This window comes from Momordica charantia, assembly GCF_013281855.1.
Source record: "Momordica charantia cultivar OHB3-1 chromosome 3 unlocalized genomic scaffold, Mcharantia_2.0 BLBB01000003.1, whole genome shotgun sequence".
Lineage (NCBI taxonomy): Eukaryota > Viridiplantae > Streptophyta > Magnoliopsida > Cucurbitales > Cucurbitaceae > Momordica > Momordica charantia.
The window spans coordinates 21929415-21949867 of record NW_028275161.1 but is presented as its reverse complement, the minus strand read 5'-3'; the positions used below and the strand labels follow the sequence as shown (position 1 = coordinate 21949867).

Here is a 20453-nt window from a genome sequence, read left to right as displayed (position 1 = left end):
GTTTGATGTACTTTATGCCTTGTGTTCTATTGTGTTTTCAACACCTTTCAAACTTTCAATTAATTTGTGTATTTTTCGATTGCGTTATCGATATCTTTCTATTTCACCGTCTCATGTGATTGAATTTTTTGTTTTCATCATGTGATTTCAGTTGCATTGCTATTATCCATTGATTGGAGATTCGTCTTTGAAGGTCAAGTCCAAGTTGGAGATCCGTATTTTCCTTAAATGCCAAAATTTCATATTTTTCTTAATTATGAGTTTGTTTGTTTTTCCAATCATTTGAATCAATTTAGTATTATTATCTAGTCTCAATGAACTGTGTCCGTCAAATATTATTTTTCTAATCCTTATCATTGTAAAATTGTTAAGATTAAATTTAAAAAGTAGGTTGTCAATGTTCACCATAGTTATTTATAACTTAACTAAAAGAAACTAATAAGAAATACCAGAATTGATTCGTGTTATATAATTCCTTATAAAAAGTTAGAAAAATAAGTTTTTAAAAGACCTAATAAATCTTAACAGACAAAAACGTAGGTTAGTCATAAAAATGTCTCAAATCTATGACTACATTATTCAGATTTTATTTTCGGGAGTACCAATAAATCAAATTAAGGTTGGTATACTAAAAATTGCCCTTTAATCACTAACTGTACTAAAAAAATAATAATAATAATAAAAATTGCCCTTTGAATTTGGGATAGGGACATAGGAGGGCCGAAGGGTCCCACCGAGAAAGGTCCACGTGTCTCAAAAACGAAAAATGAAAAATGAAAAAAGAAAAAAAAAATCGACGATACACGTAACGTGGAGGCGCGTAAAGATTCAACTTCCCGCTTATTCAAAAATATTCGAAAGGGGAAAATAATCCAGTGATCCAACGCTCACTAAAATTTCAAAAAATTACGAAGACCCGCCCCGCCTAAAGTCAAAAAAGCCCCTCCTTCTCCCTCCATCTTCTTAATCTTAACGGTCCATACTCACTCTCTCTCATCTCCCATTTCTCTCTCTCTCTCTCTTCCCTCCAATTCCCTTCCCCACTTCCCGCATATTTTCCTCACCTCCCTTTTCAGATCTGCGGCGGCGGCGGCGACCTCTCCATGGCGGCTATGCCCTCCTCTTCCGCCTTGCCGGATTCTTCTTCCTCCAGGCACCATACTTACAGTCGGAAGCAGAAATCCCTCGGTCTTCTCTGCTCCAAGTACCTCTCTGTTCCTCTCATCGTATTCACTGTCTTCTCCCTCGATGGTTTCAAGCTCTCTACTATTGTTTTTTGTTTTTATGTCTGTTTTGTGCAGTTTTCTGTGCTTGTATAACCACGATGGAGTCCACTCGATAGGGCTTGATGATGCCGCATCGCGATTAGGTTTAATTCTATTTCGAATTCGTAGTATTACGGTTTTATTTCTTCGCTTCTGCTTGGTTATCTGTAATTTGTGGGGGTTTTTTTTTTTTGGGTGTATGCAGGTGTGGAAAGGCGGCGGATCTATGATATAGTGAATGTTTTGGAGAGCGTCGGGGTGAGAGATTTTGTGTTTGTTTACGAAGTTATTTTGGGCTGAATCTAATTTCGTGCATACGCTAACTTAAGCTTGTGTTTTCCCCCCTTGTAATTTAGGTTCTGTCGAGAAAGGCGAAGAATCAGTACAGCTGGAATGGTTTTGGGGCAATCCCTAAGGCGTTACAAGATCTCAAGGTAAGGTCGAATAGGTTTTCCTCGCGGAAAATGGAGTTGGGTTGATTTGATTTCTTCTGCTCCCTTCATTTAGGATTTGAAAATGACTTCCATTTCAAATTTTTTGTCAGGAAGAAGGCTTGAAGGAGAATTGCAGTGCATCTGATGGTAACGATTATGCAAAAGTAAGCTTAATTAGTTTCTGCACGGTACTCCCTCCCCCTCCCCGTACTGGTGCGATTTGAAGTTTCCTCGTCTTACATTTAGTCACATTTAGGTGTCGGATGATGAAGACGATGATGAAAGATTTTCTAACCCAACTGGAAGCCAGAACTCAACTGCGGCTGTGCCCAAATCTTCATCATCGTTAAAAACCGGTACGCTTTTTCCATTGTACTTTGAGCTGTATCATCTACGGAAGTTTCCCGTCTTCATATTTTCAGTTTGCTTCGCATGATTACTTGAATTGATACCGTGGGTATAAGTCGGATGCCCTTCCAAAATATGGTTCCCTTACACTTTCTATTGCAACTGCAGATAATAGAAGGGAAAAGTCATTGGCGCTCCTGACGCAAAATTTTGTCAAGCTCTTTATTTGCAGTCATGTGAGTGAAACAAAAGACCCCAACCCCACTCCTCTTTTATTTGTGTTGTGTATGATCATCTGCACGAGCTCTGCCAATTGACAGAACTATTTTGGCTATATAGGTGAATATGATTTCCCTTGATGAAGCTGCGAGGCTCTTATTAGGAGATGGCCACAATTCATCGATAATGAGAAGTAATAAATCCTAAACCTTGCTATAAATGTTAGAATGTGAACTGGGAAGTGCTTGATAATGACCTGTTTATGATTATATGCTGCAGCAAAGGTAAGGCGGCTATATGACATTGCAAATGTGTTGTCTTCCATGAATCTAATTGAAAAGGTACTGTATTGCAGCATCTTGACAACGTTAAAAAATACAAGACAGTGAAAACTGTGTTTATTTTGTTGGAACAAGTTTGAATTTTGTTGGAATCATATGCAGACCCATACAACAGACACAAGAAAGCCTGCGTTTAGGTGGTTGGGAGTGAGGGGTAAAGTCAAGAATGAGCCTACCGTCCTCCCAGAGTCCAGAAAAAGGGCATTTGGAACTGATGTAACAAATGTCAGTTATAAGAAGACTAAGGCTGAAAACTCAACCACCCATGAGAGTTTAACTCATTGCCTTAACATGCAAAAGCAAGTGCAGTGTGAGAATTCTTCGCAAGAGGGTAGCCAAAACAGCCAGGATCAGGAATGTGAACGAACTTCCAAGAGCTATCAATTTGGACCATTTGCTCCAGTAACGGTAGCTAAAGTTGGCATCTCAAACAACAATGTGAAGCGGACTCATGACTGGGAAAGCCTCTCCTCGACGTTCTGCCCTCAGTATCACAATCAAGGTAATTCTCCTAATTAAACACGGTTGAACAAAGTGCTGCTTTTATTTTGAAAACGCTTTAGCGGATCTAAATGAGCTATTGAGTTGAATGTGAAAACTCCTTTCACCTCTTGGTATTTATTCAGCACTTCACTGTTTTTACAATTTTCAATCACACTTCAGCATGCTTCTCATGCTTAATATTGTAAACCTTTATTGATCAAATATTAGGTGACAAGTTGGGATTTATAAGATGATCTTCAAACTTGACACAAACTAATGCTGTGGTGTTTGTTCTTGGAATCGTCCAGCCTTAAAAGAACTTTTCTCCCATTACGTGGAAGCTTGGAAATCATGGTATTCTGAAGCAGTGAAGAAACCTATACAAATTTCTTGATCCGCCCTTTGTTTCGTGCTCCAAATATTTAATAAGCACACCTCGATTAAGCGCAGTTTCTACTGCGATTAGTTTAAAAAATTTGACCTTAGTTTGGTTTGCATTTTCTTAATGCACCAAAATAGGCAGGGGTCATCTTTGAAAGTGCAAAACATTTTCAATAGATTCATGTTTGTTTGTATTATCTTCGAAAGCGAGCCTAACATAGTTGTTAGTTATTATTTTTTTCTTCATTTCCATGTGCGTATTTATTGTAGCTTCCTCTTTTCCTCTACAATGTTGAATGAAATGGGCGACTTCGCCTTCTGTTGAAAAGTGATTTCGAATTGGAACCAAAATCATGTACATGTTGGAGTTTTTCGTCTTGAAATCTTATTATGTTGCTCGTCTGTCGATATCATCCTAGGTTTCTGGATGCAATTCTTGTGAAAGTAAGAAAAATTCAATTGAGAGAGAAGTTGGCTTATCGATTCTGGGTCTCCATTTGCTTCGTGCCTTGAAGTCGCTGAATTGGTCGTTCCGTTACTCCCACAGGATTTAAATTTTCCTTCCATTCCGCTCAACTTTCCCGGAAAAAGAAATTTTCTGGAGAAATCGCGGGAAAGTAGACTGCAAATGTTCATGGAATGGGTCAAAAGCAGTCAGTTTAAGGACGGTTTTTTTTTAAATTGTCTATGTATTCAATCGAGGTGTGAATTTAAACTTTTTGATGTGGTTATTGATGTTCTGATAGTCTGTTTATTGATCAGGATAAATTTCAAATAAATTTTGGTGTTTGTTATCCTTGGAAAGCACACAGATTTCAAATCAGAAAATTAAAATTGTTGGATTTTGATGAATTTCATAGAATCTAATTTATATCTTTCCCATAATTTAAAATAATTCCATCAACTTTCTCATCCTAACAATTCAAGGAAAAAAAAAAGTTTCATGATTGAAAATTGTAAGCTCCATTTTAGGGGGGCTTTTCTTGTCTTGCTCTCGCCTTAGGGGGGTAGTCAGTAATTTCACATGGTTTCCTGGATTTATGATTTATCCTTCTGGAATGATCTAGAAGGCCCCTTTGATAGGCCGCCAAAAGCATAGATCATGGACTTAGTTGGATTTGTTAGGCCCAAAGAATTGTCAATTTCTAGCAAAGATGACTTCATTGTTGATGGAAGTTTGATGTATATAAGATTTGTCATGCACAATGGATTGGCGTACACTTGCACAACGGTAATATTGTTGGTTTTGGACTTGCTCTTGTCGTACTTTTAGTCGTTTCTACTTATACGTTCACTGTTAACATGTGTTTATGATATTTTTCGTTGATGAGTCTGCACTCTTCGATGTCTAAACTATAACTTTAAAAGTGAGCGTATAAGTAGTTATACTTAAATCGGTGCCGAGATGAGTGCTCACTGTGTTCTCACCCCCTCGGTTTGGGGACCTACACATTTGGGCTGGAGTGGATCATATCGAGCTCCAAAATTCACCCCACAACACTCCCAATTTTTTTTTTCTCTTCTTTGGAGTAGCTAAAATAGGATTTTAGTTGTAATCTTAACAAAATTCTCCATCTCTATATCTCTAATCTAAAAAAAAAAAAAGAAAAACTCACCATAAGGTTGGTAGAAAATTTTAATTTGGGTCAATGCTGTTAATTAATCTGGGACTTAGATGTCATTTCGTAGATTTTCTTTTGTCCTTTTTGGTATTTGATGCGGTGAGAGGGAGGGTAATTTTTGAAACAGTGGATCAAATTGAAATTTTGGTACGAAAAATCGGCAGTTACGAATTACGATTACGAAAGTTTTCTCGGTTGTGCTTATGGTGGTAGTAGCGAAGATCGAACTTCGCACATCTTCGTCTTCTTCACCCCATGTGAAGGGTTTCATAATTGACGACTGATCGAGCAAACTTTGAAGTAAATTTTTGCAAATTTCCATGTGAGTTTCTCTGTCTGTGGATGTTTACAAATTGTACTAATTTCTCTTTCTGTTTACAACCAAACACATCCTCTGCATTCTGAAAACTGAATGATCTTGACAAAGTTCAGAGTATTTCAAACTCTGTTCAGTTCAATTCATACTCTGATTTCAATTTCTTAGCCCTTTCTTTCTCAAATCGCAGCTCGAGATGGAAAATCAGACAGGAAATCGAAGGATTTGATGTAAGTTTTGATTAAAGGTTGCTGACTCCATCGCCACTGTCATGCATGGGACCAACATTCAGAATTTGGATAGGGATTCCAAGCTGTAACCAATTGGGCATTGTCTGGTAATCAAATCTGAACTAAACGCCCCATTATTTTCATATCGTTTGGAATAGAAAAAGAAATCATATCAGCTCATCATTTATATTTTATCATCTCTTTAGCTTTATTTATTCATGTTACAGGAAAAGATAAAAATAAAAATTAAGAACCATCCTGTTAGCCGAAGGCTGATGCGTGCAATTTTTGTCCCATATCAGATTGGATAAATTTATCGGAAAACTTATTAGCAAATTTGGATTTTAACGAAGAATTAGGGTTTTGCTAAATTGGGTTTTTTAGTGCAATCAGGTCGGATGGGAATTATGTAAGCTTGTTGTTGGTGGTGTGGTGGCCAACATTGATGATGTGAGTTTGTTTTTTTACTATTTTTCCACTACAATTCATACTCTATTTTTCAAGGGGTCTAGTGGCAATCAAAATATGCTTTGCTTTGAAAAGTGTATGAATAGTTCAGATTCATACACTATGCCTGCCACAAATACTGTGATAAAAGTTCAAATTTAGCTTTAATGTCTAGAACTGTTTATTTGCTGGGAGAACTGTTTTCGAAATAGTTCTTTGCTTTTGTCTTTAGAACTTATTTTAAGTATAGTGGTTATATGATTTGTAAAGGTTATTGTTATGGTATAGGATGAAACGAATGTTCAATCCTTGATTTTAGGAGACTTAAATCATATCTAAGGGATGTGAACATATCCCCAGATTAATTAGCTAGAAGTGAGAAAGATTTTTGGTGTTTAAGACCACTCAATTACTATGATTCCTTTTAGATAGAGTCCAGTAAAACCATGTGTCTAAATGAGTATAGCCATGTGTCTAAATGAGTATAGCTTAACTGGTTAAGGCATTACTTACCTCTTGTCGGAAGTTCAAATCCTTCCAATCCTTTGTTTGAACTAAAAAAAGGGCAAAACAATGTGAAGTTAAAAAGGATAATATCGATATCATTCTAAAAATATGAAAGACTTGTCATCCTAACTCCATATTTAGATGTATATAATAAGTAAACTATATTATATAGACATTTTTATTATGCTATATATATATTCTAGCATAAAGATCGAATGACTGTGATTATATTAGTTATGTATTATGGAAGTATCATACACAAGCTCTGGGTTTATAAAACAAGTTAAAAAGGTAAATGTGTATAGAAGAAGTGATTTAAGAAAAGCAAATATGGTGGTATGTCAATTTCCTAGATGATTTTTCTGCCTTTTGTTCTGTACTTTCACGTAATTTCCTAGGTTTAAAGATGCATACCTGATAGGATCACATTACCCATAAATGGTCAAACCCTTTCATGATGCAACTTTTTGAATAGATGGGGAGACATTTGATAAAATGCCAATAATTCATCCAACAAACACTATATATCTCATTGGAACGACCAATTTCTTAATGAATTTAATATTTCCTTCAATTTGTCCTTTTTCTTTTGTTGGTGAGCACTCTTAATGTTATGGACGCGTGTCCTGATTTTTTGGTCTTACCCAAAAGTTTTTGGTGACTTTTTAAGCGAGAAAAATTGAAGTTTGTGTTGGTAGCACCAGCAGAGAGATCGAACTAGTATAATCTTGGATTTCTTTTTTATGTGTACTTATTGTATTTTTTGCCACTATTGTTCCTTTGTATCAACTCATTTATCACGGTGAATCTGTTCCTCCACCTATGATTTCTTTCCTATATTATTTTTAGTAAAATTTGTGCTCTTTATATTTTTGTGTTTATGTTTATCAATTAGTTTAGTTTTTTTTAATGAAGTTTGGTTGTTGTATCCATTCTTTTTCTAAGGGGTTGTGCCTGTGCCCCTTTGTCGAGAATACCAAGTCAATGGGCTATTAGTACTAGAGGTTTCGTTTGTCCTAATGGTAAGGGTTCCAAGACATCTTGAGATCCTTTTTCATATATTTCATAATTAGAAACCCTTCAAATTAATAAACAGATCTCTTGTAGATTGTAGAAGAACCAAGTAACATAGTTTAAAAGAAAAAAAATTGTTATTCTTCTTCTACAACAAAAACTTAGAAGTAGTTAGATCATGATTTGAAAAAAATAAATAAATTATACTCCTAATTCAAAAGCTCAGAAAATTAAATTAAAGCCTACCTGCATGATGGAAGCCTTGAACAGAAGAATAAATGATAGGCACTGAAGGATGGGGACGAAAGCAAGATGAACCAAGAAAAGTGAAAGAGTACTCTAAGAGAAGAGGAGCCAAACACTTGGCAGCAAATGAAGGGTTTAAGCGAAGCAATGGGGGTGTCCTTTTGCAGACATACAGAGAATTGCTGTTCCAAAAGGATCTTCTTACCAAAAACATCTAACAGATTTCCCATTCAGTGGAGCGTTAAAGGGGGCAGCTGAAAAGGCCAAAATGCAATCTCTTGGAAAGTTACAAGCTTTATCCATGTGGCTTTTCCCCATTCTCACCCTCTACCCTCTCTATTATTAATCTCTCTTCTTCCTTCTTATGTCAAAATATTACATCTCTCTCCTTCTGTCTGAAAATATGCAACTTCTTACCATGCTGCCTTTTACTTTTACTTTTACCCTGATCACCTTTTCCCCTAATGTTACCTACTCTACCATGCCCGCCCCCCCCTTTTTTCTTTCTTTTCCAAATATTGGAGTTGGATGATGCTTCCTTCATTGGGGTACAGAGAGAGCTTGAAACTTAAAGGTTCTCCACTTCAAAAAGGATATTTCGTTTTCTCTGACAAAGTTAAAAGTTGGATGGATGCATTTGAATCTCGGATGAAAACTTTTTACTGTATGAACTTTTACCTGTAAAACTGTCATTGGTGGATTAATCCCTCATCATTTGAGCCAAAGACAAGATTTTTAGGACAAATATCTCATATTCATGAATTAGTCAATCTTATTGGACTAGAGTCAAGATTTACAGGATTAAGTTCATTATGCGTACGGAGAAAAAAAATCAAAGAAAGAAAAAAAATAACATTCAATCAACTTTCTAAGACCAAGTCAAAATCTCCAGGTCACAAAAATTGTGATATATCCTTTCCCCCCTTATTTTTTTCTCTCATGTTATTCTCATTCAAATGTATGTCATCAACAACAAAACATCATCCATGAGATGAGCAGGTTTATTTTATTGCTTAAATACATGAACAACTAAATTTACCTATTTAACTTCCAATAATAAGAATGGAGGAGGAAACATCATTTTTACCTTCAAGATTTTGCGAACTCAACTTTGGATTCACCATTTGTTTGATTGAACTTAGACTTCAGCCAAATTGGAGGGAAAATTCATAAACTAGTTTTTCTTTCTTAGTACAACAAATGTGGTGATAGAGGATTGAACCTCCGACCTCAAGAGAAGGAGAGTAAGGTGTCTTAACCTAGCTATGCTTATATTGGCACAAGTTTAGTATATTGGCACAAGTTAACTTTTTCTAAACGAAGAATCCAAAGGGGGTAAGGAGGAATGTTTTGTCCAAAATAAGCCTAAGATTATGAAAAATTTTCATCAAGTACAGGGGAGAAGGGATATTTTTTGGGAAAAGAAACCATTTTCCCTTAATAATCTCAATGATCTCATGGAAATTTGCATTTGCCAAGTTATAAAGATATGTTCCACAAAAAGTATAGGCCATATATGTACATTAATTTAGATTATAGGCTATGTGGGGTTTATTTTTTTTTATTATTATTATCATTTTTACTTTAGTGGGTGGAGAAGTAAAGTATCGTTCCAAATCCTACCAGAAAAGACATCGAAATATTGTGAGAGATAAAGATCCCTTTCAGTTCCAAACCTTTCCCCTCATTTCCTCTTCAAAATTTTTAATAGGATCTGGAATATTAATGACCTCTTTGCAATCAAATCTTACCAGATTAAAACCCAAATGACCAAAAGAAAAGCCATCACATATGGATCCTGATTATTTAAATTGAGTTGTCTTCCACTTGTAATGAGAACACAAAAACAGAAAAGAACAAAATAATAAACTTAAATCTGAAATTAAAGACCAAACTTCCGGTTGTAAAAGTCCTTGTTAATTGTATTGCTAATTTTAAGGAAAGAAGGGTTGTCCGTTTTCTTGGAAGCTGATATCTTGGCTCATTGAGTGGACCCAGAAGCCATCGCTGTCAATAATTGATATAATAAACCCACCCCATTAGTTGATTTATCGGCCAAAATGGCCTGAACCCATCTCGGATTTATGTTTTTTTTTTTAAAGTCCAAGTTTTGGCTTGTCTGTAAAAGAATCTGGGCCGTCGTCTGGTTGGGTTGGTAGAGATAATATCCCAGATGGTCGATGGGATGATGTCAAATTTGAAGATGGTGAATCTGTAATAGTGAAAAGAGCAAGTTCTGCTGTAGCCCATATGCATGGCGGATAGAGAGAGAAATAGGTCAATTCAATTGAAGGCTTGTTTAGAACCATTTCCTACGTTTCATGTTCACCAAAATTGTAGAGAGAGATTTAAACAAGTGGTCCAATTCTTGTCTTCTCCCACTTTTTGGCCAACAGAACAAAAAAAATCATCTATAAAAAAGCTGCCCAAACCCCTCGTCGGCTGCCTTCAATTCAATGATCAGTGCCTCTAAATGGGAGTTATGGAACACCATCAAACTTTTCATAATTCCGACATATATTCCGAACAATCCTACTCTAATCAACTCCAAGCAGATTTCATGTCTTCTTCTTCTTCCTCCATTTCTTCTAATTCCACCGATCCCCTCCACCGCCACCACTGTCTCTCCACTCTCAAGGGCCACTCTTCTTACATCTCCTCCCTCACTCTCGCCGGAAAATTTCTCTACTCCGGTTCCTCCGACAAGGAAATCCGGTCATGGAGACGAAACCCATCACACAGCTCCGAAATTAACCACGAAGATTCAGGCCAAAACAATATGGTCACGGCCGGGCATGGCGCTGTGAAATCGTTAGTGGTTTCTTCTGACAAGCTCTATAGCGCCCACCAGGACCACAAAATCCGAGTCTGGAAAATCTCCAACGATTTCGAGCACCACCAAAAGTACACGCGCCTGGCCACGCTCCCGACTCTCGGTGATCGGACGGCGAGGCTTCTGTCGCCGAGTAATCAGGTTCAGATCAGACGGCACAAGAAATGCACGTGGGTTCACCATGTCGACACGGTCTCTGCGCTCGCTCTATCGAACGACGAGTCGCTCCTCTATTCGGTTTCGTGGGATCGGACCCTCAAAATCTGGCGGACATCCGATTTCAAATGCTTGGAATCCGTTACCAGCGCCCATGACGACGCCATAAACGCCGTCGTGCTGGCCGGAGATGGTGGCGTGTACACGGGGTCGACGGACAAGAGGATCAAAGTGTGGAGGAAAAACCCCGGAGAGAAGAGGCATTCTCTGGTGCAAACTTTGGAGAGGCACAGCGCCGGAATCAATGCGTTGGCTCTGAGTGACGACGGGTCGGTTTTGTTCTCCGGGGCGTGCGACAGATCGGTTATGGTCTGGGAGAAGGAGGAAGGGACTGGGTGTATTGAGTTGGTGGGAGCCTTGAGAGGCCATAAGAAGGCCGTGTTGTGCTTGGCCGTCGTGTCGGATTTGGTCTGCAGCGGCTCGGCGGACAAGACGATCAGAATTTGGAGAGGGGTCGCCGGAAATTATCTTTGTTTGATGGTTTTGGAAGGCCATAACGGTCCGGTCAAGTGTTTGGCGGCGGCCGTTGATCGCTGCAACCAAAACGACATGTCGTTTATGGTTTATAGTGGTGGTTTGGACTGTGATATCAAGGCGTGGCAAATTTCTGTTCCTCTTCTTTAAAAAAACTAAACTCAAATAATACTTAGGTGCTCATGGTTAGTATACCTATTTTGTCGATCATTAGTAAAATTTTTAATGCAAAAAACAAATGTATTTTTTTTCTGTTTTTCAAAAAAATTAAAAGGCCGTCCAATTTTTAGTCGTGGTCAGTGGATCTGATTGATAAGTATCTAAGTATTAAGTATTATTCTAGAGATTTTCTTTAGTTTGGTTCCAAGGGATTTGTGTACATAGAGTTTAGTTTAGTGCATTTGTATCTTTCGTTTCTCTTTTAAGGAGTGTTGCTTGGTTTGCAAGAGAGATTATATGGCAAACCGGAAGAGGTTTGCAAATATGAAGAAAATTAGTTTATGAATATTATTCGAAAAGAGTTCATATTGATTTGAATAGTTTGAAAGAATATGTTTAGTGAGATGTATGTAATAAAAATAAATTATGATTTCTGTAGTATAATAAATGTGGGGTATAACGATTTGAACCTATGATTTTAAGAAAACAAGTATATATCATCATTTACCTAGCTTGGCTCTACTTAATAAATTTGTAATAGGTTTATGTGTTAACTATATTAATTCAACGATTACACTACTACTCATTGTGCAATCTTTAGATAATACATTGAGCATGTCACGGAAACATGAGACAGGTTAGAATTAACATTGTCCATCAAACATAAAATTAAAAGTTTAGAGATCTATTAGATATATTTTTTTAAATTTAGGAGTAAATAGATATTGCCTCTTAAGTTTAGGAACTTATTATAAAATTTTGAAAATATTAGACTAAACAGACATATCAAGTTTAAGAACAAAAAATTATAATTTAATCAAGATTATTTTAATTAGATGAATAAATCACACATAATATTGTTGTTTAGATCTTCTAGGTGCAATTTTTATCACTTGGCGTAGAATCATCTTGACCATTGATATATTTTGAATTGTCAACCTAACATAATTCAAATAACCTAACATATTTCAAAGGATCAAATACCGATGTCTCTTTTTATGGGGTGGTAGATTGTCTCTTTCTTCTCATTTATAATAATAATACTCTAAAGAAAAAAGTTGAACTGAAATCAAAAGAATACCCTCATACAAAGCTATTATTATTTTTTGTGATGTTTTCTGGTTGCTTTTTCCCCCTCTCCTATTTTCGGTTGATTTTGATAAGACAATGGAATGAAATAAAGTTAAATAAATGGTGAATTGTGATATTATAATTATTTCCTTGTGGCTCATTGAGTTGGAATTTGAAGTTAATGAGATTATCTTATGGCTTTGATGGAATAACCATAGAATCTAACAGAGTATTGGTTGCAACTAAACAAGGTCTGGTTAGACATTTTGACAATACTAGCTAATTGCTCGACATTTGTCTAGGTCAGGTCATCTCACTCGACGCACCTAACTTATATAGACATTAGAGCTATGTTAAGAGATGTTGGTTACAAATCTTCATTTTTGAAATTTAGAATTGGATAGTTTGAATGCATAATCTGTGTTAAATTATCTAAAAGAAAGGATTATAAAAATTGTAGCTTTGTACATCTTTATCTTTAGAAAATAAGACGTAATCCATGTCAAATTAGATCATGATAACCCATTATGGCTTACAACTTTTTGTGTAGGTATGAATATTGCCTGATTTTAATAGGACATTAACATGGAATAAAGTTAAATAGCTTTTTTTTTTTTTTCCCTTTGAAAATAGACAATCAAAACTTAATTGTAATGTTCAAGGTAACATATACTATTCTTTAAGATAGGAACTTTTGGGGTACAATATGAAAAAAAATTATGTTAATCATCAAACTAGTTTTACTTTTATTTTGTCATAGATATGGGGAGGCAAGGAAACTAAAATGCTAATTCCTTTTTCCCAAAATCGAGTAAGAAATTAAAAAGAAAAAAAAACAAAATTTAATGAATCTAAAATATCCTCGTTTATGTCCCGCAAATAATATCAGTCTAAGCCGAAAAATATATATTTTTTAAATAAAATTCGTAGCATAAATCTTTTAATTCAATCCTTACACTTGCATATAAAACTAGTACAATCATTGCCATTAAATTTTACGTTAATAGTTGAGATTAACAAAAATGTTATCTATTTTAAAACTTGATGCATGAACCATTGAAATATATGTCTAGATAGCTATATACCAATTTGTAAATAAATGAATAAAAAGACATGTCGGGTTATATTATTATTTTTTAGTATAATAAATGAGAGGGGGAGATTCAAACTTATGACTTCTTAATCAAAAACATTAATTAATTATCATTGAACTAAGCTTATATTGACTGTCATGGGTATTATTTATCAAATACTTAATGGAAAAATAATGATAAGAACTAAAACAAAAACAAATTATTTTGTCAAACCGAGCATAGCTTAAATGGTTAAGGCATCTATCTCTAAAAAAAATCATTTTAACAATTAAAAAATCGCAACAAAACAAACCTTAAAATTCATGGACTAAATTTAATGTTAAAAAGTTGAAACTCAATGTCAAATCAAAATCAATCAGTGGGTCTAATTTAAGTTCATGGCAGTATGTTTCTTCATAACATGTAAATTAAAGTGCTAAAAGGCAATTAAAAGATATATAAATCAATAAAATAATAACAATAACTAATATTATTTTCAATGAAACCTATTACCATGGGAATGAATTCTATCAAGTTGCAATGTTCTACTGATCTTTAACCACATTACAGGACAGAACCCACCAATTTGTTTATTTATTATATTGCTCAAAAGACAGCATCTATGTATTTTTTTTTCTTTCGAATTGAAAAGAAAAAGAAAGCCAAATATGAAAGGAAAGCGAAATGACCCTTCTTTTGCAACATCTTTTTAACACTTTCCCCTCAATCATACCTTTCTTGTGGCAGTGGGATTGATTAAAATTATGCAGATAAGTCCTTTACAAACAAGAATTAGTTGGATTGTGGGGCTCTATTGGTAAAAAGAAATAACATAGGCCATGGACCATGATTAAATTACTAATGCTGACATTCATACATATAATAATCTTATTCTAGAACTCTCAACATTTCAGCATCTACCCTCTTATCCAAATATAAAAAAAGGTAAAGAATTTACCAAAACAATCAAACAAGATGTTAACATCAAACTCTGACTTTAAAATTTAGCAATAAAAAAAGAGTAGGAAAATAAGTCAATTTGAGCATAGTTAAACCGGTTAAAACATATATTATCGACCAAATAGTTAGTTGTTTAAATCCTCATCCCACCCCACATATTGTTGAACTCAAACAACAACAAAATACTCCGGGATTTCATACGAGGTTGGACATACTAATAATTAAAAAAGGGGATCTGACATCAAATGCTTCTTTTGTAGAAAAATAAAAAAGATTAACAAGGGTTTTATTATTGTACCATTCAAACGTGGCAGGCCAATATCGTAAAGATCTACTGAAAATATCTTTCCCTGAAATAATATGTTATAAAAATAAAGCTTGAAAGACTTAGTCGAGGGAGGTTAGGAAATGGTCATTTTTCACATACCAACCTAATTCCATTTGGCTTTCCATCATTTATTTGGTTTCTGAAGAAAGGAACTCCTGAGGCCAATTAATTCATAAGCATCCTACCTAATACATGTCTATTACATTTGGTATCATACATCTACATCGTCACTTGTTACAAGTGAATTAAAATTATATCAAACCCATAAAGAATTTACTATTTGACTAAATAATAAAATGTATATACCTATTATCTATCTTAACCCATTTATAAGTACTAAGGTGAACAGCAACGTTTACCCATAGGGGAAAAATGCATTTCATTTGAAATATAAAAACTAAAATGAATTCACCAAAGAGTGATGGACACAAAAGCCTCGAGGAAAAGAAATCCATACAAAATCTGTAACCTAAAACTAGAAGAAATTTGCATGCAGTGTGAAATAAAAGAGGTTTTCTCCAGCAATAACTTCATTAATTAGTTTTGACTAAAGATAGTGGAAATCAATACTAGACAAATATGTTTAGCTAATAATACTTGTCATTGAGTTAGTAATTGCATCCAAGTTTCTATTTATTAATCAATTTCATTATCTACTTATATTCAGGTTAATCTGGCAATTAGTACGGTTTAAGCCCTTTAGACCTGGCGACACGGTTGATCAACTTTTGCCACCAAGCGAATCTTTCCAGGTTGGGTTCAGCAAGTTTTATTCCTCTGTCCTTGGCGCAGTGCAAGAATAGATAACATGACACAAGGGAAGTGATTAGATGGCGAATCGATTTAGAGCATCGCATCCATGAAAAGCTATGAGGAAGATAATTAAGAAACGTCCATCTTATTGGATGATCAGAGGTCTTTACCTATAAATAAAATAATTCCTAAAAAGCAACTCTCCATGCCTCGACCAGAATTATGGCAAGCAGATGGCAAAATGATTTACATACCATACTTTTTTCTTGTAATATATTTTAGATATACTCTAAATGAAATAAAGACGGTCCCTTTTGTCTTCTTGTCAAAAAATATTTTTAAGAAAATTCATTTCGTACTATTAGAAAAATAAGAGTTCATACGAAAAAGTAATGTTGTACAAAATTGACCAGTAAAGCCCATGATATGAACAAATGCCCTTGAAGGCATCTATAGTTTTACAACTTAGAGCTAAATAAATATGTAGCCAAGTAGCAAGTAATAATTTGCAAAAAAAAGCCACTTTTAATTTGAGCCACAAAAGTAGTCGTTTTTTTAGAGGAAAGAAAACAACGCCATAGATAACTTTTGAAATACCTGAATTATCAATCATATTACTCACTGCATATAAAATTAAATTGGTAAGTCAATAGACGAGTAAAATAACAAAAGAGAGGATTTTCACCAATTTAAAAAAAATAAAAAATCACGCACATCACATAAGAAAATTTGAGTCGACCTGCATTTTCCCTTCACTCTGGCCTTTTCCGCCGCTTCACTGCAATTTTCTTCAACCATCGCGCCTATGTACTTAGATTCAAGATCTTACTAAATCAAATCTGATTCAACCATGAACACCCTAGCTAAACCATTGTCATGCATATTTTTAGTACTCCAACTGGATGCACAAATAAGTTTGCGGACTTCGGGCAGACACGCTAAGGCTAAGTAATGTAAACCTTCTATTGTGGAATTTAAACCTTCTATTTATGAGAAGATCCAAGTGACTAGAGAGAAATTCTTGAACTTGATAGAGTAATATGGCGGGAGGGCGAGATGAACGTGTGTATCCTAAAGTGGGTGTTGAGGAATATATGCTTAATACTAATTTAGTAGTCAAATCTGTCCAAAAGATTATTCGGGGAGAAATGATATTCGTTATACACAAGTAACACGCTGTGAAGTTGAGAAGTCAAAATTTTGCACCATAAACAACTGGTCTACGTTGAGGCCACCCAGGATGATATATATATGTCTTTATTGGATTTTGATATTTTTGTAGTTGGGCAAAACATTTCTTTGCCTGGTTGATTTTTTGGTTGGGGTCGTTTTTGTGGCCAGATTTTAGGTATTTTATGGGTTAGATTTAGGACAATTTTTTAGTTAGATGAGAATGGTACAGTAATTCCACCGTTTAAGTTCGAGGGTGGAGTTATATATGTTGATGCAGAGAAAGCGATGAACTTGATGGAGGTACATGGCGGGAGGGAGAAAGACCAACGTGTAAATCATAAAGTGGGCGTTGGACAAATAAATGCTTAATACTAATTTAATAACCAAATGTCGTGTAAGAACTATTGTGGGTGAAAATTGAAATGATATTTCATAATGCAAAACAAATGACAAGGTGCCTAAATTCAGGTGAGAGTCACATTCTTGAAGCATTTCGCATAATAAACAACTGGTTTACGTCAAGAAGGACAACTGAATCGAAGCCAAACCGAACACTCTGATAATCTATAATGGGGCTTTTGCTGGTGTACCTGGATCGCGAGGATACTTCCTTGGGGTGTGCCGTTCTTTTAAACAAACAACGGCAGTTCGCTGTCCATATGGACTATGTGATTCCACTGCATAAATAAAAGGGGAAACATTAGATATTATTTACAACACAGAGAGAGGGCTCAGAGGGGTGACATAAAGTTTTTCTTTTTTTTTATCATAGGGGCAACGTAAAGTTAATGCATAGGGTGGTATTGCTTCATGGATCAGGCTATAAATAAAACTCCAGTATGATAGTTGAGAAAATAATTCTATATCAAATATTGCTTGAAAAAAGGATTTTCCCACAAAGAATTCAACATTTTATTTGGTTTCGCATGCAAATTAGACTACCGATCAGTACTAAGGATAGTCAAACCAAACACTAGAAAAAGATTCCAGTTCTTGCTAACAAAACGTAAACCAAGAAATAAAATAAAAGGAACAAAATTCACTGGAATAAGTACAAATACCAAATATTCAATGGTTGGAGTATTAGTATACATCATGTCCAGAAATTGCCAGCGTCAGAAAATTTCTTGCAATTAAGTACGAATCAAATAACTAAGTAAGAATATTTAGAAAACCAACTTGCGACTGGCTAAACATTGGAGTGTCTTTTCAGGAAGAGACCTCTGTAGTTTGTACTATAGTTTACTCTAGAAAAATCCTCTAGGACATACGAATCTGTTGATTTTGTTATGGTATACATGAAGTTATGACATTGAAAGAAGACCAATAGAAATACAAGACAAACACACCAGCGCATATTTGCAGCAAGGAGGCACCCATCATTTCAATTGCCTTTTCTGCATTTGTGACTTCTGCCTGGCAATATGAAAAAGTTCTAGAATGGTTAAACCATATAACGAAAAAGTAAACAAACTGAAAATCAACAAGATATTAAAAGTTAAAATCCAAAGGAATCCAAATTATTAAGCAAATAAACTTTCTCATAATGAAATAATGAAGTAGATATATACCAACTCTAGATGATTCAAATTGAGAAATCTCCAGAACTATAACAAAGTATACAGGAGGTCAGACCTAATTCAGAAGGAGACTATTAAAAAATGGTAGTAAAAAAAACACAGTTACCACCCATCCACGACCACAAGACCCACTTTATACATATTATTTCTTACAATATTGTGTGGCATCAATATGTATAAATCAGATTGGCCATCTAAAAATAAATATCCTATTTTGCATAATAAATTGACAAAAAGAACTACTTTCAAACATAGAAAGTGAGACAAGAAACTGCAAATAATTGAAGAGGAAGGGGCTTTTAACATCAAATGCCTCCACCTCAAAAATAAAATAAAAAATTATAACAACAGCATCAGTGATGATAACGAACTGCATGCAGTCTCAGTAATAGGACAACCAGAGCGTAGACGTTCAAAATGTTAATGGACAGAGAACGTACAAGAGGATCATGACCTTTGGCAGCTAAAAACAAACCACCAACACGAACCATAGGAAGACAATATTCCGCTGAAATCAAAGATACCAAAGAAAAATGATAAGCAATGGTAAAACAAGAAATGTCTTGAAGATTCGTAGAAGTTATATATATCAATTTTAGATGGTACCTAAAATTCTCATTTCTGCAACAGCTCTAGCCACTACTACATCAAATTTCTCTCGTAAGCAAAGATCATGTCCCAAATTCTGTCCTACATAAGGTCTATCGTTATCACATTAAATATTGATCAAAACAAAGTTCAAGGAGCCATGTGCACATATGTTCTTCTGTTATCTTTTTCTTTTTTCTTTTTTTCTTAAACAAAGAAAAAAAATCAAATACTTAATATGAAATAAAAATGGATCTGGAGGTCATTTATAACTTTAACTTCTTCAAGTATTCCCAATACAATGAATATAATGAAGAAATCGGGACTGCTGCCTGCTCTACCCTTGAGAAACAGTTGAATTTGTGAATCTCTTTACCATAACTCAAGCAGAAAAGTCTCCTCCACTTTTTTTACGAAGAGAAGTACTGGTGGTACGTCACAAAATAAAAAAATAAAAATAAAAAATCATTATTTAATAAAATCAATACTTATTACCAAGTATCTGAACTAATCTAGAGAATCAAACTTCAATTGATAAACAGGCCAGGGTGTTTTATCACGTAAACACTAACATGTTACCCTACCTCTGCTCTTCCTCTCACGATTTGAACATTTGACAAGCCAGTATGACCCACTGCATGCTCCAAGAAAATACACCGCTTATTCATAGACTCCATCAACGTTACTTGCCATTCTGATCCATCCAAATATTGCCTCAGTTAAACCCCAAAAGACAAGAAAGGATAAGGGAGCAAGATTAGCAGCAACATTTGGAAAATTATAACAATTCGCTTGCGTACATAATGTACTTTCATCATCATAGTAATCGACTATGTTCACCTGGGCAAGCAATAGCTATAATCAGTCCAGGAAGCCCGGCACCCGTTCCAACATCAACGAGTTTAATGTTATCGCACGGGACTTTCGTACAATGCGACAAGTACAAATTCCGAATTGGTGGAATAATCGCGAGAGAATCCTCGACATGTCTTTCCATTACTTCGCTCACATCCGTAACGGCCGTAAGATTCATTTTCTACGATTCCAACAATACGACCACCAAATTGAAGTTAACACACATGAAATACCGGAAATAATTCCTAATTTTCCTCAACAGGAAAATCAAACAATCGTAAGAGCGAGACCAATACCTTGTTCCATTGGAGAAGAGCGTCGACGAAAAGATGAACCTGGTCTTGTTGGCGGGAAGTCAGGGTTTCGAAATGGAGGAATCTCGGAGAATGACAGGCGACGGCGAGCCGATTCACGCTGGTTCTGATCGGACCGAACGCCGTTGGATTCGAAAGAGCCGCGAACTGTTTGATAAAAGTCCCGAAAGAGAACAAGACTATACTCACCATCTTCCCGCGCTCTTCGGCCTCGCTCCCGCTC

The 20453-nt window shown here is 35.3% G+C and overlaps 3 protein-coding genes across 12 annotated transcripts; 2 read left to right on the top strand and 1 right to left on the bottom strand.

The window, feature by feature from the left end:
• Positions 1-960: 960 nt before the first annotated feature.
• On the top strand, positions 961-4265 carry DEL1 (DP-E2F-like 1). 3 transcript variants are annotated; one of them, XM_022281945.2, is made up of 11 exons: positions 961-1204; positions 1302-1369; positions 1471-1523; positions 1622-1699; positions 1810-1863; positions 1956-2055; positions 2216-2283; positions 2387-2459; positions 2546-2607; positions 2710-3109; positions 3891-4265. In XM_022281945.2, the coding sequence occupies exons 1-11, from the start codon at positions 1104-1106 to the stop codon at positions 3911-3913; spliced, it is 1080 nt and encodes a 359-aa protein (XP_022137637.1). In that variant the 5' UTR covers positions 961-1103; the 3' UTR covers positions 3914-4265. The 3 variants fall into 3 exon arrangements, with proteins under 3 accessions (XP_022137637.1, XP_022137636.1, XP_022137635.1); XM_022281944.2 differs by lacking the exon at positions 3891-4265 and adding an exon at positions 3319-3486; XM_022281943.2 differs by lacking the exon at positions 3891-4265 and adding an exon at positions 3399-3717 and having other exon boundaries at positions 962-1204.
• A 797-nt stretch (positions 4266-5062) lies between these two features.
• LOC111008949 (Transducin/WD40 repeat-like superfamily protein) lies at positions 5063-16476 on the top strand. Of its 6 annotated transcripts, none has more exons than XR_015789621.1 (3): positions 5063-5415; positions 5600-5746; positions 15635-16476. XR_015789621.1 is itself a non-coding variant. In XM_022281830.2 (3 exons), the coding sequence occupies exon 3, from the start codon at positions 10327-10329 to the stop codon at positions 11524-11526; it is 1200 nt and encodes a 399-aa protein (XP_022137522.2). In that variant the 5' UTR covers positions 5214-5415; positions 5600-5746; positions 7893-10326; the 3' UTR covers positions 11527-11913. The 6 variants fall into 6 exon arrangements, 5 of the variants coding, with proteins under 5 accessions (XP_022137522.2, XP_087977548.1, XP_087977547.1 ...); XM_022281830.2 differs by lacking the exon at positions 15635-16476 and adding an exon at positions 7893-11913 and having other exon boundaries at positions 5214-5415; XM_088121422.1 differs by lacking the exon at positions 15635-16476 and adding an exon at positions 7878-11913 and having other exon boundaries at positions 5214-5415.
• A 766-nt stretch (positions 16477-17242) lies between these two features.
• On the bottom strand, positions 17243-20453 carry LOC111009093 (S-adenosyl-L-methionine-dependent methyltransferases superfamily protein). Of its 3 annotated transcripts, XM_022282046.2 has the most exons (8): positions 20213-20453; positions 19902-20097; positions 19646-19755; positions 19080-19158; positions 18914-18981; positions 18465-18500; positions 18243-18309; positions 17243-17570 (listed from the first exon to the last, which is right to left on the bottom strand). In XM_022282046.2, exons 1-8 carry the CDS (start codon positions 20420-20422, stop codon positions 17458-17460), a joined length of 879 nt encoding a protein of 292 aa, XP_022137738.1. In that variant the 5' UTR covers positions 20423-20453; the 3' UTR covers positions 17243-17457. The 3 variants fall into 3 exon arrangements, with proteins under 3 accessions (XP_022137738.1, XP_087977550.1, XP_087977549.1); XM_088121424.1 differs by lacking the exon at positions 18465-18500 and having other exon boundaries at positions 18928-18981; XM_088121423.1 differs by lacking the exon at positions 18465-18500 and having other exon boundaries at positions 20213-20452.